Source organism: Rhyacophila brunnea, unplaced genomic scaffold, assembly GCF_057557595.1.
Source record: "Rhyacophila brunnea isolate RB1 unplaced genomic scaffold, BYU_Rbru_1.0 scaffold_22, whole genome shotgun sequence".
Taxonomy (NCBI): domain Eukaryota; kingdom Metazoa; phylum Arthropoda; class Insecta; order Trichoptera; family Rhyacophilidae; genus Rhyacophila; species Rhyacophila brunnea.
This window is the reverse complement of record NW_028232882.1, coordinates 9,788,169-9,815,015: the sequence shown is the minus strand read 5'-3', so window position 1 is coordinate 9,815,015 and position 26,847 is coordinate 9,788,169. Positions and strand designations below refer to the sequence as shown.

General features: G+C 32.4%; 1 protein-coding gene across 1 annotated transcript; it reads left to right on the top strand.

Moving 5' to 3' along the window:
* The first annotated feature begins 11,070 nt into the window (after positions 1-11,070).
* LOC147070024 (uncharacterized) lies at positions 11,071-25,833 on the top strand. Its single transcript, XM_085949613.1, has 3 exons — positions 11,071-11,306; positions 13,062-13,188; positions 25,276-25,833. The coding sequence occupies exons 1-3, from the start codon at positions 11,211-11,213 to the stop codon at positions 25,518-25,520; spliced, it is 468 nt and encodes a 155-aa protein (XP_085805739.1). The 5' UTR covers positions 11,071-11,210; the 3' UTR covers positions 25,521-25,833.
* Positions 25,834-26,847: the final 1,014 nt, after the last annotated feature.

Here is a 26,847-nt window from a genome sequence, read left to right as displayed (position 1 = left end):
CTTCGTCCATATTAATGTCATTGAGTAACACGGATTCAACTTAACTATCAATCGTCAATCAGTAATGTAAATTATGCAGAAATTTCAAATAATATAATACACCTACATCTTTTATAGTAGATTTCATTGACGAGAAATTGTTAATTTTTTATTGTGGTTAGCCTCAAAATCAGTCAGTGCATTGGGCCTCTATGTGCAGTGATCGAAATGGAAAATTTAACGAACCGGAGCGTTCAATAATTTGCCAAAAATATTAAGGTGACGCATCAGTGAAACGCCAAATAACTTCCAACTGTAGGCGCGACGAAATTTTGGACTCGCTGCCATTCAGTGAGAGAATATCGAGCCAGAAGCATGTCACTGCTGCGTGATGGCGACGGGTCAATTAATTCTAAAATCGTGTAAAGATGACTAAAAACGTTACCCATTTACTTTAAAAAGAAAACATGTCAATGAATATATTATTATTGTTACTAATAGAACAATAAACAGAACATAAAATGGACGTATGTTGGATTTATATGACAAATAATATTTCGTTTGACAGGCGTCATTTGCACCCGCGACCCGCAGTCCGCGCATCGCCTAGCAACGATCTTTTTAGACCGTGCCTCAACTAATGCATGGCCTTAACATAGTTATCTAATTTTATGTACATTTTATAAAAACAACTGTTGGATTTTATGCTATATGGCTTATCTAGTTCAGATAGTCAAATTAATATTTCCACGAGACGGAGCGATAATTTTGGGGATTTCATGAACTGGAACGGCGCTCCGGTCATTTAGGGCCCTGTCTGTCACTCAACACTGAGGGGTGATCTGCTGCCATCAGGCAGTATAAATTTGTCGGTCAAGTAGAAGTCCCCAGAGATTTTACAAAATGTTTCAAGGTTTTCTGTTATATACTGCGTTTGACAATAATTAAAATTGCCATCTGCTCCGAGGCTGAAGCATGATACGCTGGAGTAAGTAAACAAATTACTACTTACCTTACATTGTTAAAAAGATTTTTCCTTCCTTAAGAGCATTCTTCAGTGAAACGGCAAATATTTTTCAAAGGTGCGATGAAATTTCGGACTCGCTGCCAATCGGAGAGCGAAAGTCAAGCTGTGAACACGTCAATTTGTATTGTGATGGCGTCGGGGGGAATTAATTCTTAAATCGTGTCAAGATGACTAAAAAGCGTTACCCACTTACTTGAAAAAGAAAACATGTCAATGAATATATCATTATTATTACTAATAGAACAATAAACATATTAACATTAAATGGACGCATGTTGAAGTTTTATGACAAATTATGTTTTGTTCTGCATGCGTCGTTTGCACGATGTTCGCGTCGCGTAGTCACGATCGTTTTAGACCGTGCCCCAGCTGAAGTATAGCCTTAAGACACCTTCATAGTCTGGTTTTGATTACATAAGTGGCTTAATTGTTTTCAAGTGGCTAAACTATTAATTAAAAATATTAAATTAGAAGGAAAGTTTACTCATAATTCAATCTAATAATATAGTAACGAAAATTTCATAGGCTAAAAATAAAACCACCTAGTACAAAAAATAATTGACCTTATTATTTACAAACACGGCTTATTCCAATATTTTTGGAAAATTAACTATGAATGTCATTTTGTGAAGAAAAATACTCTTCAATAGAATTTCTCGATAGCAGCTTCAAACTCGGCTTGATTACATACAAAATATCAAACCCTGCTCGTTCCAAATTAGTTAATTTCAAACATGGTTTGTTACACTATAGCCGATAGGAACCCAGCTTTCGGGTCACGTGGGCAATGGCGTCCAGTCAAGGCCTGAATAAAAACGATGCATAAGTGTGAGTGAGAAAGTATTCGGCACCCTTATAATCTCTGGGACACGTGCTAGAGTAAGATAAAAGGTTTACAGATGTTTGAGATGGTTTGCTACGGTTGTTGCTTAACTAAGCGTTGATAACCTACGAGCGCATGTTGCTAAAATTGATATTTTTTGTGTTAAACATAAAGTGAGTGGTAAATATTTTTAGTTAACTAAGTAGAACAGATGGTTCTGTGTGTTATATTAAAACGAGTGCTTAAAGTCAGACAACGTTATCTACAAAAAAGTATTTTTTTTTTTTTTTGAAATAACGTTATTTTACATTTACGGCTACATGATAGTCAAACAACGTTATGTCAATCTTTTCTAATTTCTTATTAAATCGTCAGTAAAGTTTAACGCTAACTACAGAAGTTACCCTTGTTTTCATATTTTTTTAAAACTATCCTTATAAATTTTAACATCATCATAAGCAAGGTAAATGTACAATACACAATAAATTATAAAATATTAACATTAGGTTTTAAATAAACATTTCCCTTGTTGAGTTACAAGAATCTAAAATAACGATTTTTGGCTCTCCTGTAAAGTTGCACTTTTGTAGATAGTGTTGTTTGACACTAAGCCCTCGAAAATGTGGTAGCCATACTTATAAGCAAGAAGATGGTATTACGTTTCATAAGTAAGTTGATACATGTTCGTGATAATTTATTTGTATATTATTATATATTTTAATATCAAGTGACCTAGTGTTTCTTTAAAATAACTTAAATTATGGATATTTTTACCTAATGGTTGCATTTTGACCGCTTAAAAATACTATATAATGTAAAAAAGTAGAAAAGTATATTTTAATTCTGAGCGTCTAGTGCTATGGTCTCAAACATTTGTATACAAATGCGTTCGCTCGCCCACAAACCAAACGCACGGCACGCAGCTTCATTTAGTAATGCAATGGATGGCGTCTAGATGTATCTATAGTCTAAGCGTCCAGTACATATTTGATGACAGTAGTTGTGTTGTGATCGCTCCGATATAATACGAGTTTAAATGTGTTTTTTGGTTGATTCATGTTATTATTTTTATAATTGAGTATAATGGACATTACTGTTTCAACTGTGATACCATCAAAGGCAAGAAAAAGAGAGAAGGAACCAGAAAAATAGCTGAGGATCAAGCCAAAAAACTTGAGAGTGCCAAAATGTTGTAGTCAATGTCATTAAAAACATTTTCCTATTTTATTTTCGTATTTAATAATTCATTGGTAAAAATGGTATTGTGTGTTTTTTCATTTTCATAAACATTTTTTCTTTCATTGATTAAGTTATACATTCCATTTTACAATGTACATGTATTCTTCCATTCATCCATTTTATAATGTACATATATTAAATTCACTTTCAAAAACATTAAATGTAAATAGTGTTTTTATTAATATAGATAAATTAATAAATTTTCTATTGTTATCTACTTGAAATATACTTCTATACCGAATAACTACAGGTACATCATGCAAATTAGTCTTATATTATTATGTAAAACAGTTTATTGCATTTTGCGACAAATTATGTTTTTGGGAAGGAGCCGTGTTTGCAAAAAATAGCCTCAATTTAATACTATATTGTAAGTATAATAAAATATAATAGTTTTACATTTGTATCTATCAGACTAAGGAAAATCTTATAAAACCTATAATAAATTGGATTTTTTTAATGACAAAAAATATTTATATATCGACATCTATATATAAAGTTTTGAAGTAAGCTAATCATAAAGTTTTACGAATATAAACACAGAGGCTAAATGATTCAAGCCTAGACTTCTAGAGAAAGAAATTCAACAATACTGCCCTGCTAAGTAAAGAGGTAATTAATGTTTTTGATTTTAGTGAAATTGTTGTCGGAGTTTTAAATTATCTTTTCTCTTATATTATGTAAAATAACTGTTTTGATATAATCTTTATATATACATGTGTCCAGGGCTTTTTTTGTAATGTAACGCGGTGGAACGGCGTTCTGGCACCTTTTTTCATGGTATGTTTCAAAAGCAATTAGATGAAACATTGTTTGCGATTACATAATACACGTTAATTTTCCAGAATCATCTCATATGAAAAGACATATCATGAAAAACTATCACGTTCGATATGTGCATTGAATTCTATTGCCATTAAATTTCTTCAAGTGAATTTGAACGAGAATTTTCGCAATTGAATCTAGTTATTACCCCAATAAGAGCTTCGTTGAAGACCAAAACAGTTTTGGCACTTTTGGTCATCAAACTCGTCGGATCACATTTGACACTTTCGATCATTCAAAATACATTGATCGGTGGTGACTCAGTGGAAGAAGTCATTCGGCCATAGACTCTAACTATAAGAAAAGGAATCGAGACGATTTGTCAGACAAAAATTGGACTGTAGTTTGGAAATCACCATGGCCCCACAAAGGGGAGGCGGACATGGCTTTAGCCTGGGGATCGACCAGATAATTGAAATAACGCACATCACAAATTTGCTCTAAAAGTAAAAAAATCGCCTGCGGCGCTATTTTTTTTCAGGCGTATTAACGTTTTAAAATATGTGGTTGTGTAATTAATTGCATTTTTTGGTTAATGTTTGTTGATACACTGAATACTTTTAATTTTACCTCGAACACCATTTGAAAAACGCTACTATAGAGCATCACACTGCCTTTAACCTTAGTGTAGTGTAGGTAGTGTTACACCCCCGTATGGTCCCCATTTGGGGATGTCTTTGTGTATCTGGAGAGGCCCGAGTCGGTATCAAATCCAACAAATAGTAAAGCGCTGATTACGAAAATAAATAATAATAGAGCCGAGCCGGCAATGCCGTAGATTATGACCGTTGAAAAATATTGCAACGTCGCCGTTTTTCGACAACGGCTCTCGTTGAAAGCGAAACACAAGATGGCGGGCAGAACGCTGCAACAGCCAAATCGCGAACACGTACATTTCGTCCTCTGTAAAATAAATTTAAAAAAAATGCAACTATTATATAATATTAACTTAAATATACTTTGCCGTTTCCAAAACAATTCCGGTGTGTTATTTGTTCACCTCCGAATCCTAAAATCCAGACGAAAAACTAGACAACAAAATAAACGTGACAGCATGTTTTTCACTTACCAAAATGAAGGGAAGTGATAGTAGGGAGCCCGCTTCAGGATGTGGGTACCATGGAAATCACTATATATTATACTTTTATTCAAATATATGACGTCTTTACAGTAGGTAAATTGTTTGGCAAGAAGTGAGTTCCGGCACCTTTTTTCTTAAAAAAAAAACCCTGCATGTATCTGTTGAGAGATTATGTCAAAACAACCCAATAATTTTACATGATATGAGAGTTTAAAACTCCTACAACAATTTCACTAAAATCAAAAACACTGTCTTCTTACTTAGCAGGGCAGAATAATAATTAAAAATCGGTAGCATCAATTGGTTGTTCACCCAAGGAGCAGAACTAACCTGCCATTGATGATGCCAATAATTGGGAGGGCAATAGCTCTGTTCAACCAAATCGCTTTGGATGTTGATAATATATTCCACCAACGTGAGATGAGTATAAATAGGTGGACGTTGTTTTATAAATTTTTAAAATAGGGTCTGCTTAGCTCATTCAGTGTACTTAACTACTTGTATCTAATTCATATTATTTTGTATTTACACTTTTTTACTGTTTAATAACTTAATATTAACATATTTCTTTTTTAATATAATACTGTTTTAAAAATATTTCTTTGTTTCTAAATGTCATATTGTGAAGTCTTAAATTAATAATGTGTAATGTTCACTATTTGTAAAAATAAATAAAATTTTAAATTTGAGTAGGTATTGGTGGTAAATAAATGCTACAGCCAAAAATCGTCACTGTTCTGGCAGAAGACATTAATTCGAAAAAATGACATATTGAGTTAGTAATAAACAGTCTTTATTTTAAAGTCATCCTTTTTACGATTACTGAATAAACTCACATGATAGACCATTTCAAACATTTTAAAAACTTAAAGTCAAATTACTCAAAACTAGTATTCTCCAGTTAGTGTGTTCTGCCAGAACAGAGACGAAATATTGGATACAGCGGATCTGCAGGTTGACATATGAATACGTGTATTAATTAAGGCGCTAAGTACCAAATTAATAAAAACTGACATATTTATAGAAAAATATTCTACATACCAACGCCAATAACTTCAACTATAGTCTAAGTGCCTCAAGCAAGTCAAAAAAACACAGCAAAATAATTAAACTTGTCGACGTTGTAAGTCCGTTGGCGTGTTTTATTTATAATGGTGTGAGTAGCACTGCAGTGGTTAACGGCATTCAATATAAAATAGCTGACGATGGTGTGTTGACACTTGCGAGTTCTTAATACCTAAAATTATAGAATCTGCCATGATTGCTTCACACTGTAAAACTACATTTTTCAAAAGGTCTTCTTCATGAAATTTTACTGCAATGACTCGGTATTTTGTAACTACAAGCAATACTACTTTTTGGTACTTAGAGCCTTATTTAATACACGTATTCATATTACATTATGTTATAATATGCCTCTGTTTAGTCTGCCACTGATATCATATTGTAAGAAAAAATTGATTGTCAATAATCGCCTCGTTTGGAGTATTCACCACTGGTAAAAATACATACTAATACAGTATCATTTTCGACTTGTGCAAAAATGAAATACATTGCCACTAGAGAGCGGACAATTGCGTAGGTGGAACGAGGTGTTGAAGATAGGCATGACCCTCCATGGGATGTCGCACTCGTGATGGTGATAATGGAAATATGTACTTAACATTATAATAGATAATATGGCACATGCATTGTTTTATATTATACGTTATAATATCCTGTCTGCACAAAACAAAACTAGTGATAAAACGTTGGTTAAGCGAAAAAAATATTCTGTAATCTTATCAAACATTACGCAGAACATGAAAAATCATGCGCAGGACGTAAGTATACAACTTACACGGAGTTCTCGTATTATCTGTGTAAATTTATATTATTATAGTTGTGTGTGTAATGTACTCGACTCTTAAAATTTATGTTGTGGCATTTGTAAAGGTAGGTACAATCACGGACTATACGCATTAGAGGTGAGTGGGAAATACTGTCACCAGTTTGTGTACTCAAGTCTCGGTATGCAACTACCCATACTCAGTACGTATGGCCCAATACACTTGTTCGATCTTGCCGCGACTCGCTAGTTGGTACTGTTTCAGATACTATTGACATTGAATGAGCGCGAGCGAGATAGCATACATGTATGTCAAGCCGTGATACACTCAACTGTCATTAGTGTCATTGCTCTCTCTTTCTCCCCAGTTGTATAGTTGGTATAGTAAAGGACAGAAATGGTGACAAGTTCATTTTATAGTAATAATATGGAGTTAGTTTTAGTTCCAGTTGTGTATGAGACTGATGAGTATTTACGCGTCTATCTGGTTTCGTCACGTCGAGTTTTTCGATTTTTTAGTGTTATAATTGGAACTTATAAACCGAATTCAAATTTGATGCGTGATTATGTAAATGGATAATATTTATACAAACAATTTGTGTAAAAATGGCTTTTAATAAGCACTGACACAGCTTTGCACGGCAAACGCTCTATATAATATCCCAAATACTAGTAGGTAGGTATTTTGGAACAAGTTTCGATACTAAGTATTTTTTTATACTGGTAGTAAGTATACTTAGTCTTCAAAATAGACCAGTTTTCCCACCTCTAATACGCATTGTGCAATGAACCACTGTCATCTCATACGTGAAAGAGGAGTGACACAGTCGAAGATGTCAGATGGAAACATCCAACTTCTTAAAAGACTCCTCTTCAATATCATCATCGTCATCATCATCATTAATCGATCCAGTGCTGAATGAAGGCTTCACATAGCTCCTTCCACTCTTCTCGATCCCTAGGTCCCGATTGTGCTTTCGTCAATGTCTGTCAACGTCATGTCTAGTCTATTACGATTTCACCTACTATACAACTTTTATCACATCGCGTCATTGTCCATTGTTTTATATTGTGGTCTTTCCGCCTTATGCCCAACATGCATCTTTCCATGCCACGTTGCTTTACTTGTAATTGTTGGATTTCTCTTAAGCCGCATTTATACCAAGCGAGCGAATGTTTGTTCTTCACCCACTCCAGCGAAATTCTAATGCTCACTCAACAAAAAGCGTTTACGTCAAGAGAATTTCTCTGGAGTGGGGGAAGAACAAACATTCGCTCGTTTGGTCTAAATGCGACGTTACATTAAGGGTAAAATAACAGGTAGCTAGCAACCGCCCCGCACCACACTCAGTCTTAATTGAAGCAGTTTTTTATACCTGGGAATGTCTCAGGAGCAGATACCCAAGTCTTGGTACAAGAGGTCGCCACGCACTCTAGTGTGCTTTAACTGAGTTAATGTTCGTGGGAGAGTGGGGCACGGTGAGGTAACAAAAATAAAAGATTCTTTTTATGTAATAAATATAGATATATTATGTAGTAAAAAAAAAAAACAAAGCCCTTGTTTCTTCACTGCATTGGCGATAAAGTGTATCTTTCAGTCATACTTCAAACGAACTAATACCTATCATCAGTGATGTCCTGTGGGGGTAGGCAGGTCATGCATTGGTTAGGGTGTAATACTCGGTGCAATTCTTTGAACTTATATAGATGTCTAATAATTGTATTTTCACTGCTTTTGTATGTTTATATTATGTTCTCTTTTTATATTTTCATTTTTATCGTTTTTATTACTTTTTTTCTTTATAATAATGTTTCATGTCATGTTGTGAACGTCTTAAAATAATAATTTGTAATGTTCACAATATGTTAAAAATAAATTGAAATTGAAATCATCTTCACGAAATATACCTACTATCAAATGGCGGCGTTTTTAGGTACGTGGAGGTCTAAGGTACTGACAGCCTTGGAGGCCTCCAATGAAGTGAAAATACTGCCTCTGCGATAAACCGCTTTTGAATATTACAATATATAATTACAAGATAAAAAAGAACTTTTTATGTACCACGTTTTTAAATTTTCTGTTGATTTCTATGTAATAATAAATACTTGATAGAAATACTGAATAAATATAGAATACAGAAATGTCATTTTTACATTTCATATTGATTTCCATAGTAACGTACGTATATATTAATAATTTAGTTGCTAGGACTGGACACACAAGAAAAAATGGTACAGTTCGGTTATGAGGAATACAGCGGCAAACATATTTTGAAAATAGCCGATATACTGGATTATTTGTTAGTTTAACCTAACCTAACCTAACCTAACCTAAACTAACCCAAACTAACAAATAATCCAGTAGGTATATTGGGTATTTTCAAAATGTGTTTTCCGCTGTATTCCTCATAACCGAACTGTACCGAAAAAATGTGTACTGTACAAACAAGAATACGAGCTAATAAAAACGTGGTGAAAAATAGGATAGGTTGCCAGGATTTTATATGCTTCCATTATTAATTGTTTTAACTAACATTTCGGCGCTCTGCAACGAAACGACCGCGTAACTCCCAAAAGTTGTAACATTCAAATTCGTTCCTTCATCTGCCCCCCCTCCCCCTATGCAAAGCACGACCTGCTTTCCACCACGGGACGTCACTGATCAACATATTATGTCAAACTAAAATAAGGGGTACCTAGTCAAGACAATAAACCCAGCCTGCGAGAAAAAAATTAACACCGGGTTCTCATGCAAGGCATGCCCACTGAAATGCGACATCAACGAGATACTACTTTTGCCAACTTCTGCGCATCTATTCTATACACAAGACTAGGGATACCAATCCCGGGATCCCGAGCTATTTTCGATACCTAGAAATCCCGGGATTGTTAAACATAATCCTGAAACTTTCGGGATTGATTTTTTTTATCAATTTTTATGGAAAATAAAATATAACAGAAAAAACACTTTTAATAAAAAATAACTACATTAGAAATAAACTGAGTTTGAATGAAGTTTGATTTATATCCATGTGTAAGTTGCCGATTCATTTTATGTTTTCACATAAATTAATAAAAATTAGAAAGATTGGAAAAAAACAATGCTTCACACTATTAACAAAGTAATTCCACCATGATCTCATATGTTTTACGGCAGTTTCATATTTGTCTGACTAATTAGATTTATGAAGTGGAAAGGCCATAAGTACACCATGATTTGCTTTACTATTTTAAATCTTGCTAACCCATTCATTAAGTCTTTACTATTAGAAACAGCAATCTCATTAAATTCACATTATTATTTGTATTACAATATTATTTACTCCATTCAACTTATGTATTTCCAAGATTGAACGTATACAATATTAACAATAAATGTCTTAAATAGTATAAATTATACTACATTTATTTTTGACCGATCTTATCAATGTTATTTGTAAATATAATTTTTTTATATTAACAATGGAAAAAATACCAAATTGTAATCCCGGGATCAGAATTTTGGCTCGGGATTGGATTCCCTACACAAGTCTGCTATCAGCCGCTATAAATACCTAAGTTAGTTGTAATTGTAACAATAAGTGCTATGTTTTGACAGCACCTCTCTTGGGTGTGCAAAATTTTAGAGCGAGATAGACAGTTTTGACTGTTTAGACGGCTAACTTATTATAACAATTTAGGTACTTCGATACAAACCTACGGAATAAAAAAAGTAGGAATGAGCATAGATTATGTACAAATCACGGCAATCAGAAAGGCCGGCAAATATGGACGACATTGCGTTATACACAAAATTACAAACGCATACGAAGTAGTTTACGCACACGTACAGACCACGTGAAATTATTTTTACGCAAAATCGTCGCTTTCCAAAATGCCGAATTTGGTTGCCCGTTTTTATATGAATATGAATCAGTATGTTCCTTTCTTTCTTTTTTTATTCGTTGATACAAACATATGAAAAACTACCCTCGATAGCTGCCGATAGCAGTCTAGTGTATAAAATAGATGCGCTGGAGTGAAGCTGAAGATTCCGATACGAAGAAAAAGCTTGAGTAAATATCTTCAATACAATTATACAGTTTTCCATACACATATACAGCGAAAGGTTCGCGCGTTATCTCTAACATACGATTCATAAAAATATGTTGCTCTCGTCACGTGATTATAATGTTTTAGTTTTGATGGCGTTTCCTCGAATGTGTCATTCTAATTTTAAAATTTGACAGATTGTAAATGTTAAATAACAAGTCGCAAACGCAAAGTACACAGTAGCAGTTTGGCATTAATTGCGACAGGAATCACTTCAAGTGATATAATATACTTAATTGTTTTTCGTGTTTGACTTCTCAAGTTACAAAGCTTAATTATTTTCCTTAAAACATAAAGTCAATTCTAGATCACAAAAATGAAGTATGTGCTTTTTGTAAACGATTCGCAGGAGGAGAAAATTGATGTTATCAAGTTTCCAAAATTTGTGTTTCCTTTGAGGCTCATCGAACGGGTATGTACATTTTATTCTATAACAATACATTTAGCTTTACGATTGATTAAACTTTTCGGAAATAATTACAAGATAAAAAGAACTTTTCATATACAACGTTTTTAAATTTTCTGTTGAACCATATAAACTTGACTTAAACGATCAAAAAAATTTGTACTTGATAAAAATAATATTGAAATGTCATATTGATTTCCATAGTAACGCACGCATATATTAATAATTTAGTTGCTAGGACCCCAGACCCCTTGCAACCAATAATGGTGTCGAAATAACTTTTTATACAAAACAGAATTAAGTGAAAATGAATTCAATTCTACTAAATATGGCTAAAAGTATTTAAAAAATGCATTAGCATCGTGTTCTGATATATTCTAAAAGTTGGTCTAGTTGGGAAGTTAGTTAAAAATCGATTGCAAGATTTGTACCAAAGAAAGAAACACCGGACAAAGAAGAATACGAACTAAGAAAAACGTTGTAAAATATCAGATTTGGACCTGTGAATTTTCCCAGCAAAACTATTCTTTTTCTGTCTTGTTCATGCAAAAGATGCGACTACCCTAACGTAACCATACGTCCCGTTTTTAGGTAGCCTATCCCGTTGTCCCGTTTTCAGAAAGATCCACGGTAACAATTTCAAAAAACGGCGCGAAAAATCAAAAAATCCTTATTTATGAGTATTCAATTCTAACCACATTACACCTCAAAAAGTGACAGAATGGAGCACTGAAAATGTTTCAACCCAAAGTCGTCGTCAATTACATTTTATATCTGCCCGGCACTAATAAATGCACCAGTAGAAAGGATATTTTCACTTATGAATAAGTTGTGGACGACCGAAAAAACACAGTTTCAAGACGCAGTTCTTAAGGGGGAGGGTTGTACCTATAGAGGCACCCAGCGGAAAAATACGAAGCTTGCAATTTTAGACATTTTTTTGATAATTTATAATTTCAATAGTATTAATTAATAAATCATCATCATCAGCCTGAATCTATCCACTGCTGTATGAAGGCCTCTTCAAGCTGCCTCCACTTCTCTCGGTCCTGTGCGTTGAGCTGCCACGTACTTCCGCAGAACTTTTAATTAATAAATAAATATGTATCTGAAAACATTAAACAGAATTATTAAACTTACAATAATTGTAAATAAATGTGAATTTGTCACAGGACCACATATGATTACATTATATTTTATGGTCATATTTATTATAAAAAATTTAGTTTATTAAGTTTTCTCGTGCAGATTTTTGACTAATTCATAGTTTTAGTATTTTTATATTTATTTTAAAAAACATCGATTTTTATAAAAATATAAATGTGTATAACTTGAAATTCTTTTTCCCGTGAAAACACTTCACAGGAAGCCAGCAGCAATAATAATCGATATACCTACTGGATTATTTGTTAGGTAAGTTTGGTTAGGTTTTCATTCTCGAATTCATGAATTTCGCCAAAATCAGCTATGAAAATTGAATTAATGTTCATATTGAACCTTTAAAATCGGAGACCGTATAATATACGGTCATCTCTTTCCAATAAGAAAGCTCACGGCGAACTGTGCCACGGTGAAATGTTTACGTACAGTTTACATGTAACCATATGACATTAAATTTATACACACGCGGTATGAAGAGATGCAATATGTTGGGTATAAGATGTGGAGATCGAATAGTAAATAATATATGTCTGATAGCAAACAAAATTGCCTATAAATAATATAACCAAGTAAATGTGATATTTGTATTATTTTGTATAGCTGCTGATTGTTGCCTGCCTTGTTCTTCACGTGTATGGAACAAGCTGCGCGACAGATGGGTACTGGTCCATTCTCTTCAGTGGGACGTACTTTGCATTCCTTGTCATCCAACTTGGATCTGCTTATGGTAAGCAACATTAGCTTGTTTAATATCCCTCCTTACAGGTCATTATGCTTTCTCATCCTATCAACTGACAATGGAGACACTCCCTGCGGATGTGAGGATTCCTGCATAAGTGTGTGGCACTCGATTAAGCCAAGCGTGCTAGGATTAAAACTGGGTAGTGACATATTACGAGTATTTAAGGTTCCATGACAAAACTGAAAAGTGACAAAACAGAACGTCATGACAAAATAGAACAGTGACAAAACAGAACAACGATAAATATAACTATGACCTTTCAGGAAAAGTATAAATTTAAGGGGGGACATGCTCGTCGAAGGTCAAAATTGAGTTTTTATTGTATATTCAAACCATGATCCTGGACATTCCTTAAACGTTGTAGATGATCTATTTATATACTTTTGAAGCCTTATTATCCTTTATAGTTATTTTAAACATTTGATGACTGCATGAAGTATTTTTGTTACATAAAATAGTATTCTTTTAAACCTCTCGCTCTAATGTTTTAGAATATAGTCATATTTCGGTACATAACTGTGCAGTGGTGTTAAGATTTTTTACATTTATTAATTTTTAAACGCATTTATAAAACCATTAGCATAATTTATTACGAGATAATTTTTGTAAAATATTCACGATAAAAAATTATATTGATAATCTCTGTGATCCCAAATTTGACAAGAATTAGGCATTTTATTATTCAAAAAATCGGCAAGATTAACACATTTCAAGATGATTCTAAAGATATTTATTATAAGCTATGTCTTTGACTATTCAAGTGTGATAAACATCTTATGAATAATGATTGCTTTATAATAATTATTGACCTAAGAATAAGGTAGTGTTTTTTTGAAATACGCCATTTCTTTTGTCATTCCCCAGTGGTTAAGCTACAACATACGGCCGTAGCCATAAATTGACAAACTATAATTGAAGTAAATAGTAAAATGATATTGACGCGCGTGTTTGAACATGTACCGTTTAAAAAAAAATAAAAAAAAATTCGGTTAGGTACATGTTCAAACACGCGCGTTAACATAATTTTACTCCCTACTTTAATTATAGTTTGTCATTTTATGGCTACGGCCGTATGTTGTAGCTTAACTACTAGGGAATGACAAAAGAAATGGCGTATTTCAAAAAAACACTACCTTATTCTTAGGTCAATAATTATTATAAAGCAATCATTATTCATAAGATTTTTATCACACTTGAATGGTCAAAGACATAGCTTATAATAAATATCTTTAGAATCATCTTCAAATGTGTTAATCTTGCCGATTTTTTGAATAATAAAATGCCTAATTCTTGTCAAATTTGGGATCACAGAGATTATCAAAATAATTTTTTATCGTGAATATTTTACAAAAATTATCTCGTAATAAATTATACTAATGGTTTTATAAATGCGTTTAAAAATTAATAAATGTAAAAAATCTTAACACCACTGCACAGTTCTGTACCGAAATATGACTATATTCTAAAACATTAGAGCGAGAGGTTTAAAAGAATACTATTTTATGTAACAAAAATACTTCATGCAGTCATAAAATGTTTAAAATAACTATAAAGGATAGTAAGGCTTCAAAATTATATAAATAGATTATCTACAACGTTTAAGGAGTGTCCAGGATCATGGTTTGAAAATACAATAAAAACTCAATTTTGACCTTCGACGAGCATGTCCCCCCTTAATATTGAAATTGTCCTATCTCTATTATGTTGATAGATTTTTAATAGCACAGATTTTCAATACGCCATAATAAATCAAATTATATATCTAATTTCTGCATTCCTACTTGCTAGAAAGCCTCAAATAAACGGGACTTTGCCGGCAAGCTTGGGATATCTCATATTAATCAATATATAATATGTTCAAAATGATTGGGTGACTAGGTACAACGAATTAATGACGTAATCTAACCTAACCTAACCTAAATAGATTCCACAAAAATTAATGTTTCATTTTTCCCTTGGCTGCTCTGTTTTGTCACTGTTCTGTTTTGTCATGTAACCGAAAAAAGTAACATATTAATTGATGATCGAACATTGACACCTCATATTATATGACATTCAATATTTTTGACATGGGTGAGTTGAAATTTTATACAAAAACTATGAACGGCCCACATGCCCAACGTAGGTCAAAATTGAGCTTTTATGGTATTTTCAAAGCATTAGCCTGAACATTCCTTAATCGTTGTAGATTATCTATTTATATCATTTTGAAGCCTTATTATCCTTTATATTTATTTTAAACATTTGATGACTGCATAAAGTATTTTTAATACATAAAATGGTATTCTTTTAAACCTGTCGATCTAATGTTTTAGAACATAGTCATATTTCAGTACATCCATGTGCAGTGGTGTTAAGATTTTTTAGATTTATTAATTTTAAAACGCATTTATAAAACCATTAGAAAAATTGACATTATTATAGTGAAATATTTACGATAAAAAAATATATTTATAATCTCTGTTATCCCAAATTTGACAAGAATTAGGCATTTTATTATTCAAAAAATGGGCACGATTACCACATTTAAAGATAATTCTAAAGATACTGATTATAAGCTATGTCTTTGTCCATTCAATGTGATAAAACATCCTACGAATAATGATTGTTTTATGATAATTATTGACCTAAGAATAAGGTACTTAGTATTTTTTTTAAATACGCCATTTCTATTGGCATTCCCCAGTAATTAAGCTACAACATACGGCCGTAGCCATAAGTTGACAAACGATAACTGAAGTAGGGAGTAAGATAATGCTAACGCGCGTGTTTGAACATGTACATAACCGAAAAAAACGATTTTTTTCGGTTCGTTTCAACGTTTAAGGAATGTTCAGGCTAATGTTTTGAAAATACCATAAAACTTCCATTTTTACCTTCGTTGGGCACGTAGGCCTTAAATGAAATTAAATAAAAACAAAAATACGCTTAGTGCAAAAATAATTTAGTTTATTTCTTAGGGTAACTGTATTTTTGTTTTTATTTGATTTGATTAGGTACCTGATTTTTTATAACATTCTAATCTATCCTATCGAAAATATTGAATGTCAGATACGAGATGTTAATGTTAAAACATTATGCAAGAATAAATCTTTAATCCATCAATGTTTAACTGTTTTTAATTTAACTAGTCGAATTGACCGTTCACATAAACCAATTAGTATTATTATCGTAAAATAAAGGTTTGAAGTTGAACTCTACCTACATGGCAACACTATTTATAAATACATTGTAATCAAGGGCGGCTCTATCTTAAGGGTTCATAGGGACCATCCCCACATCGATATCATGTCAAAAATACAAGACCGATATTTTCATCATTGTTATAATATACCTACTTAATAAATGCTTTAATGCATGGTTTCCCAAACTATGGGTCGCGACCCACCAGTGGGTCGCGAGCGAATATTGAGTGGGCCCTCGCCACTGTATACATGAATTTAAAAAAAATAGGATTTTTTTGCAGTCCACGATAAAATTCGAGCGTTCATGAAAAAGCTTATGTTGTGGAAAAGTTGTATTGAGAATGGCAAGTATGATTGTTTTGAAACACTTGGAAACTTTTATTATTGAAAACCAAGTGCAGCCTAAGATGAACGTACTGTCTGAAATTTCCAGTCATTTATCACTGTTAATAAATAACTTTGACGACTATTTTGGGGAAGAGATGACAAAGTTTGATTCGTTGCGTTGGATTTGTAACCCATTTCAAGACGACTTACCAACTAGTATGTCAACAAAAGCAAGTGAAGAACTCATTGATTTATAAGAAGATACGTCACTGAAAAATACTTACAATCGTAAACAGTTAACGAAATTCTGGCTCTCAGTTGCTGATAATTATCCTTGCCTGTTCGATGAAGCTATGAAAGTCCTCCTCTTTACTACCTCATATCTATGTGAGGTCGGATTTTCGGCTATGGTTAACATTAAAACTAAATACCGAAATAAATTGGATATATCAAACTCACTGCGATTAAAAGTAACTACAGTTGAAGTTGATGCTAAAACTGTAATGAAGAAAAATAAGAAACAAATACATCCTTCCCATTGAAATAACTTTGTAAAAAAACCTTGCAGGTGTAGGTATTTAAGTAATATATTTTTTTTATTTAAGTTGTGTTTCTTATTACTATTACAGTCTTTCATTCATATTGGTAACACTTATTAAAATATTTTTTTTATTTCAATTAGAACAAATAAGACAGAATTGAGTAGTTCCACGACTCGCCACTAGGGAATCCGAGCATTACCAATATTTATGCCCTCTTTTCTCTAAGACAGCTAAGAGGTGGGTCCCAAGATTGGTAATTTTTGTTAGATGGGTCGCAGCCCAGTCAACTTTGGGAACCACTGCTTTAATGAACTAAATATTTAATTTATTTTATCCATCTAAACCCGTCGCAATTTTATAGAGGTATTTATTATTATTATACAAATAAATAAAGCAATGATTGTAAATTGTGTAATAACATTATGATGTTTACGTGGTATTAAATTGATTAAGTAAATTAAATACGCCCTATTTTACGGTGGCACCTATGTAAAATTAACAATTAAGAATGCTATGACATTTATTTTTCACTCATCTGGGTGGGGGTCACTCAGTCTAATCCCGTCGCCACGGTACAAATCTCGTTCTACAAAGTATGTGAGTGCATTAGCGTTAGTATACGCATATTGTATAGCGAATCAAATAACCCCACGGTGAGTAAAAATGCTCGCTGTATGTCGTTGTTCAAAACTGATACTCACTCATGTCTATTATAATAATTATTATTAGTAATTGTTAATATTTAAAGCATGCTTTTTAGATGTGATTAAGTAACGACCCATATAATCATATTGTTTATTCTGAAAAATTACTTTTTCCTCATTAATAAAATCATATTATTATAGTAGCTTGGTACATTCTGTATAATATGAAAAAGTAGGTAGGTATGCATATTTAACAATTAATGGCCAAACCCCACCACCTAGAAAGTCGTCGAGCCGCCACTGATTGTAATCATTATTTATGGCACTGCAACCATTGACGTGTCTTGGTCTCGTTGAAAAGCTTCCTACACTCTCCAGTTGACGTCAAGATCTTCTCTTGCCTTCAGGGGTTGTATACATAGACCGCCTTGCGTGTATCTCCTCTGGCTTTCTATGAACGTGGTCTCTGCACTTTCATATGCCATGGGATCTTTAGTACAGCTCCTCATTATACCTCGAGTATATTATATTAGGAGAAATGCCATCTTCTTGAACAGCCCTACAAATTCTTCTCAATACTACTTCTCAAAGATATCCATTTTCTCTCATCCTGTTTGCTGTCTGCCCAGAATTTTGATTTATGCCTTGATACTGGGCGCAGGAGAGTTTTTACGATAAGGGTGCAATTTCTAAATTCAAATAGGTTTGACATATTTTGTTAACAAGTACATTATGTTGAATGTAGGGTAGTCCTAGTTATAAATACATGACAAATGGCGAAGGGCGGATTTAGGGTGTGATATCTGACATAAATAGTGCAAAACAGCTTTTTCAGTATTTTTTTTTTGTTTTCGTTGAATTAAGAATACAAATTGTAGATGGTATTGGTTAGTTTTTAAAATTAGATTAAACCTTGCGTATAATAAGCCATAAAATATCTAAAATTATGGCATTAAATCGTGCACCATTTTTAATATTTTCTAGATAGAAGAATATTTTTTTACCTATTATGGTTTGGTTATGCGGTATTTAACCGAATTTAAAAAAAATTAAAATTGGTATTCGTAATTTAAATAAATAAGTATGACTGACAATTATTGACAAAGTGTTCATTATTTTTATCGGATCTCAATGTTTAATTTAATTTTAAAACCTAGCCAATACCAGATGCAATTTGTAGTTTTAACTCAATGAAAAAAAATAAGTATGACTGATAAAATTCAGTTTGCTTTATTTATGTCTAATATCCACAGCCTACCGCCACCCTTTACCACTAGTAGAGACTGACAAACACCACATTCAGTAATGTTTAATAGCTTCACAATTCCCCCAACTATGTTTGTCATCCTATGGCCTAAGCCACCTACGCCGGACTATAAATTCTTCTGTCATAGATTGAAGATGATACTCTAGAAAAATAAGTAATGTTTGGTGAGATCGAAGGTAGTAGATAACGGGCAGTGACGCCCCTTGACAAAATGCCGCCCCTAGGCAGCGCCAAATGCCGCTCCATTTTTACACAGTATTTTTTATCATCCTTTCATGACTAAAATATCTAAGAAATGTGTTGTATACATACATTATTAACAAAATATTTTTTTTCCGACCATGTCCGATCCTAATAGGATCATATAGGCCTCCACAGAGTAGAGGCTTGTATTAACAGTTTTTGTTTTTTACGAGAAATGGATGTCAGCCACTTGCTCAACCTATTAGGTCCATACCCTGACTCACACACAAATTGAAAAACAATATGTGTACTTACTTGTTAGACCCAGGATTCGAACCTGGGACCCACGGCGTGATAGTCCAACGCTTAAGCCGCGCGGCCACCATGGGCGTTAAACAACATATTTTATACCACTAAATCTAATTTAAATGTCATCTCTGCTTCAATAGACAATATTGTGAGTCCACGGTTTCGGATACATTTAAAAATACACCTTACAACTTCCAAAACTCACGAGTGACTGGCAAAAATATTTGGATGAATTTTAAGGTAAGTATGTACCTACCTATAATTCGAAAATCTGCACGTGTCATTGCTGATTGTCAATGACGTAACCTCCAAAGAAAACGGAAGTAAACTAGACATCGCGAGCCCGACAAAAATACAGTTCTGTTAAACCTTGTTAAAAATTAAAAATTGATATCTACATTTTGTTTCCAAGCAGTGAAATGTTTCTTTAAAGGAAAGATATTTCCGTTATTACTAAGTTTAAGTAGCTATTTCTAGATAAGTATACCTCATGATTCTCCTCGATTTGCTGCCCTTCGAGTAACTGCCACCCCCAGGCAACGCTCAATCTGCCTACCCCCACGGGACGTCACTGATTATGGGAGAGAGTTTCGTCCAGATAAACGGATCAAATCATGAAGTTTTCCACTGAGTGCCAAGAAGGGTGGAGCCAGCGTAGCCAACTTAGCGTTTTTCTTATCAGATATAGAATTGTTGATTAGTCTTCTAGCTCGAAAAATATACGTCTCGCGTATGTTGTTAAAACTAGCGTTTTCGAACACAAATCACTTAAAATTTCTCAAAAAAAAGGATTGTCATAATTACGGCCCGGATTTATATGCTAGTGCATGTTTTGTTAGGGTGTATGCACAGCTATGAGAGTTGCACAGAAATCTGTTTTGAAAGACACAGAATCCAAAAATAAAATTTTATTGTGCATATAAATGCATATTTGAGACGTTAGAGCATATTTGAGACATTAGTGCATATTTCATAAATAAATGCATATTTTAGAGTTTTTGAATTTATAATTTTAGTTTTTTAAATTATTTTATCGAAATATAACTAAGTTAGGAAGGAAGATAGTTTAGATACACTTGCATTTTTAATGCCATCTCCGAGCTGTGGATTTATCAGTGAAAAAAGTGAAATTAACTCGGGCACTATTATTTAAAGTTTGCCCAAGTGGACTTTGAGAGGTAGTTTTCCGCATATAAACAAAATACTGACAGATACCTATGCGGAGAAATTTAATGCCAGAGCATGAAATTTTTTTTTCGGGCAAAAAACAGAAAATAGTAGATATTTAGGAATAGTTAAGTGTGTCGTTTTTTTTTTTTAAGTTATGTTTGGTTTTCATTGCATTTATTATTCAATTGTTTGTAGGTACTTGTGAAAAAACTATTTTGAAAATTGTAATTGATTAACTTTATATTCTTTGTTTGTGTTTTTTGTTCTGATATCGTATTATGTTGAAAAATTATTAACTAGTTATTCGATTTTTTGTCAGTAATATTGGGTAAAGTGGGTATTTACAATTTTTTCCCACAAAAAATGACAATTTTTAACTGCATATTTATTCGGTTTTAGTGCATATTTTATTGATTTTAATTGCATACGTGCATGCATATAATCATGTTTTTTGTACATACAAATCCGGGCCCTAGTCATAATATATCGATGGCCTAATGTTAATATCCCGCAAGTGACTTTTTACAAATTGTGCAGGAAGCTGAAAAAACTTAATATATAATATCCCGTTTCTGACTTAATAATGCACACACATATTTTAACTTAGCCAATAACCCGTAACGGAAAAAGTGGTAAAGCAAAGCACATAACGCCTAATATATCTAATAATAACATCCAATTAAATGAGATATGTTTATAAAGATAAACATCCAAATTTGTTATATTAATTACTGTTTTACCTTTTAAATAATTCGAAAGTGATATTTTGAAGCTGAATTCAACACACGTCATGCAACACGCTTGACAGATTAGAGGCAAGATACGGGCTATTACATGTTGCAATGTTCAGATACGGGAAATTACTAAAATGGCTGTATCATTTTTGTTAAAATAACTACAGATATTTTTTACAACGTTTTTCTTAGTTCGTATTCTTATTTGTCCGGTGGTTCTTTGTCTGGCACAAATCTTGCAATCGATTTTTAACTAACTTCCCGACTAGTTAGACATTTGAAACTTTTAGAATATAATATCAGAACACGATGCCAATGCATTTTTTAATACTTTTAGCCATCTTTAAGTATAATTGAATTCATTTTCAGTTAATTCTGTTTTGTATGAAAAGTTATTTCGACACCATTATCGGTTGCTAGGGGTCTGGGGTCCTAGCAACTAAATTAGTAATATACACGTGCGTTACTATGGAAATCAATATGACATGTCAAATTGATATTTCAGTATTATTTATATCAAGTACATTTTATTTTGATCGTTTAAGCTGGTCAAGTTTATATGATTCAACAGAGAATTTAAAAACGTTGTAAGTATATAAAAAGTTCTTTTTATCTTGTAGTTATGTTGTTTTAGTACCTATATCAAAAAGTCATTTTCGTCGTATAGGTCAGATACGGGGTATTGACATTAGAAGATCGATATGCTGGCCTTGTATTATAACCAGCGCTCGAAATGGAAAAGTTTACGAACCGGAGCGCTCGACTGTTTTCTAAAGATATTTACATAGTTATCAAATTTCATGTGTATTTCATAAAAATAAGTGTGTTAGATTTTCTATTATATGGCCTATCTAGCTCAGACGGTCAAATTATTTTTTCCACGAGACGGAGAGATAACTTTACCGATTTCACGAACAGGAACGGCGCTCCGGTGCGCTCCGGTCCATTTCGAGCCCTGATTATAACCTATGAACATTTAAGCGATTACCATATTTCATTATATTCATATTAGCTGTATAATTTATTTATTCGTTGTGAAATAATACACAAATTATTGATTGTGTTTTTATGATTATGAGAATGTTGATATTTATATTTTTTTTCCTTTTAAGATGCTAGGCTTTATAATTATGTATATTATTTTTTTTTTTATTTTGCGAACATCGTTCATTTTTTCTGTCAACTCTAGTTTATATTCTTACTATCTACGAGTGTTGACTGCACTAGGTGGAGCAATGCCGATTCTCAAAAACGAGGTCTCGACAAGGAAGAATGTCAAACTTAGCAAATGATAATTATTGACCTTATATAATATTTTTTTTTTGTAGTACTTATTCCACTTTTAATCAATAGATTCGGACCGGTTTCGTCCGCCACAGAGGGACATTTTCAACTCAATATATATAATAATAATATATCTGTCGTAAATTATCTGTAATGCAATAGAGAAAACATGAAAATATTTAAAAGATAGTGATAAGGGAGAAGGTGTATTGAACATACATGGATAAACGTAAATTTATCGTAGGAATCGTTAATTTTAATCGGGTTGTGAAAGAAAATAATGAATGACATAAAAAAAACCTTCTGAAAGTTTAGTACCTATTTAATATATTTTAACAACGAATATTTTTTTCTTTATTTCCTATTTTACAACGTTTTTATTAGGTCGTATTCTTATTTGTCCGATACAAATCTTGCAATCGATTTTCAATTAACTACCCGACTAGCTAGACATTTGAAACTTTTAGAATATAGAACGATTCCAATGCATTTTTTTAATACTTTTAGCCATCTTTGAGTAGAATTAAATTAATTTTCAGTTAATTCTGTTTTGTATGAAAAGTTATTTCAGAAGAAATCCGTAATCCAATCCACTATTACTGGTTGCTAGGATCCTAGCAACTAAATATTAATATATACGTGCGTATGGAAATCAATATGAGTGTCAAAATGACATTTCAGTATTATTTCTATCAAATACAATTTTTTTTGATCGTTTAAGCTAGTCAAGTCAAGTTTATATGATTCAACAGAAAATTTAAAAACGTTGTATGTAAAATATAAAATCACTGAAATTAATAAATACCTTAAAAATATAAGTTTTAATGAAAAACTGTATATGTGTGATTGTGGGGGGGAGGGGGGTGTAAATTTACTGCACCGGGTGACACCGACCCTAGTTACGCCACTGCTCAAATACGTTGATGATCCGCACACACAATAGAAAAATTAGAGAGAACTTTGATTGTCACCCGGTAATATTTGCTAGTACCTAATTAATAACCGTTGATGCGACCTATAACTTTTAATGTTTTGGATATGTGGTTATATTTATCTGTAAAACAAAATATGACATTTAAAAAAATGTATTTACTTTTATGAAATGCACAGGATATGTGATAAAGCATTTTATAAAATAATAATCATAATATTATTCATAACTTAAAAAAATCTGAACCGATAAAACCGTTTTTATTAATATCAGAGTTCGCGGTTAACCGAAAACCATTTTTGATATTTGAATGAAAACCACAAAACAATATTTACTGAAAAATAGCATTTATTCAAAAAAATATTCAGAAAAGAAAAAGCCCTTCTAAGGAAGAAGGAAGTAACTCGCAAAATTTGTAAAATTGAGTTATGAATGCCATCTGTTAAGTAATTTTGAAAGCTATAAGTCTACGCTGTTCACTCAAAAATATATAAAATCAGTATTATCACTAAAATACCGTTCAAGTCCTTTGTGAAATAAATGGACATCTGCTAAAATAATACATATTTCCTAACAAAGAGGCAGTACCTAATTACACATATTTTTTACAGTTACTGCTTGCTTATTATTACTTTTGTAGCTGTCAGTATAATATTATTGATCAAATATCTATTTTCAATATATCAAATTATTCGACCGCAATAATAAATTCCCAGGGACTCATATACCGGTAAACACAGTTGTTTACCGGTATCAGCAAAATTATTGGCGATATTAAATACGGTATCGCAATGTAAAATTAGTCTAATATCCATTCCCATAGTATCATATTATATTATGACTGTTATAATAAATAAAATTCACAGCTACTCGTATTTAAACCGCTGACTCGTTCAATATAATTATGTACTGGAATATAATGTTTAGGTATTACTTTTGACTGTATTAATTACGAATACTGATTTATCAAATGTCACTCGAATATACGTTTCCAGTCTGTTACCATCGCAGTCTCTATATCGCTTCGCCCAACATCTGATTGTACCGAGATGCGGACCTCGGATCCGTACCTATCATAAGTTTAGTATTGTAACATAACTGATGTAACATACTATTGTACCAACCGTTACGCTTAATAAAACTCGCTCCTGCATACATCTTCGACTTCTTCATCATCATCCTCAACACCATAACCTACGACACATCGACGAAGCCCAAAGCGATAACCACACGTCGAACAGTACACTTTTTTACTACGCATTTCAACATCCTACTAAAAAAAATATCATGGTTTTTCATTAATTCACAGTACTACAGCTAAATATTTGATTAATACATACAGTGTATGTATGTAAATTTTCCAGACTTGAATTTGACACACGACATTATAAGCCTTACGCGTAACCACTCGGCCATCATGGGCGTGTCCGCGTGTATTAATAAAAATGTCATAACGAATTATTAATCTAATGTATAATTATATTTTCTTTCCACAGGAAGTTTCAAAAATACGACTCTCCCATACGACATAGAGATTTTCTTTTCGATCGTGGGGAGTATGCTGTACATTGCCTGCGGTGGTCTTACTATTTACACCTACATAAGCTTCGCATCCGGAAGCTTCAGATGGATTGAACTCGTAAAAGGGGGCCTGTCAATTATTACCGGGATCATGTTTATTGTCGACGGGATTTTCAACTACATAGGAAGCGAGCGCCCTGGGAATTCTCCAAAAAAATGATTTATTTTTATTTCAAAATTGATTTAAAAAAATAATTATAAATTATACTAGGTATATCAAGTCTACATTTCAGATATGCTTTTGTGATGTATTGTGTACGTAATTCATCTATGATTTTCCGGTATTATTGATGTTCTATCGGGATACTGATATTATCCACATTTAGGATATGTATCATTATGCTGTAATGTTTCTTCGTCGAAAACATAAAATAAAAAATATATAATTTATGCAATTGTTTTTTCCTTCTTCGCTTTATGGTGTTAACTGTCAATTCATGGTGGAAACTCATTGTATTAAATTGAAGCACTTAAAAAACAAAAACGGTTGTTTATATTTTCCTCTGTAAATGTTGCCGGGTTATTAAAAATGTCTTATGTCTTTCTTTTAAGTATAATTTATGAAAAAAATATTTTCAAATGTTATTTGTTTAAAAATAATATCTAACATTTTATAATACTACATAGTATAAACGAGAAATAAGACACTTTTAATAATTTGCCAAATTTTTCAAAAATGTAATTTGACGTTTTTATTTCTAGAGAGCTCTAACAATCAAAATAAAACACAATAATATTATGTAGTAACAATTCCACTTTTTAAAAAGTATTCTGGACAGGTTTCACCAGTTTCAGAGCGACATTGAGAATTTATTAAAGAATAAACAATACTGTTTTATTTATTCTTCTTGGCCAAGAGCATATTATTATGGATTTATTACCACGCAGCGCTTCCAAGAATCCCCGCCGCTCGCCAGTCTTCTTGCTTCGTTCCTGCTTTCGGGATTGATTTTTTTTTTATCAATTTTTATGGAAAATAAAATAAAAACGAAAATATAACAGAAAAAAATACTTTTAATAACAAATAACTGCATTAGAAATAAACTAAGTTTGAATGAAGTTTGATTTATACCCATGTGTAAGTTGCCGATTCATTTTATTTTTTTACATACTTAAATTAATATAATTACAAGATAAAAATGAACTTTTTATAAACAAAGTTTTTAAATTTTCTATTGAATCATATAAATTTGACTTAACTAGCTTAAACGATCAAAAAAATGTATTTAATATAAATAATACTGAAATGTTATTTTGACACTCATATTGATTACCATAGTAACGCACATGTATATTAATAATTTCCTAGCAACCAATAATAGTGGATTGAATTACGGATTTCTTCCGAAATAACTTTTCATACAAAACAGAATTAACTGAAAATGAATATAATTCTACTTTAAGATGGCTAAAAGTATTTGAAAATGCATTGGCATCGTGTTCTGATATAAGTACTCTAAAAGTTTCAAATGTCTAGCTAGTCGGGA

Bases quoted from the DNA above. Each gene is read 5' to 3' on its own strand.
- LOC147070024 (XM_085949613.1), top strand. From the start codon at position 11,211: ATGAAGTATGTGCTTTTTGTAAACGATTCGCAGGAGGAGAAAATTGAT. The intron at 11,307-13,061 runs GTATGTACATTT...TATTTTGTATAG, and splicing joins CTTTGAGGCTCATCGAACGG to CTGCTGATTGTTGCCTGCCT. The intron at 13,189-25,275 runs GTAAGCAACATT...TTCTTTCCACAG, and splicing joins CCAACTTGGATCTGCTTATG to GAAGTTTCAAAAATACGACT.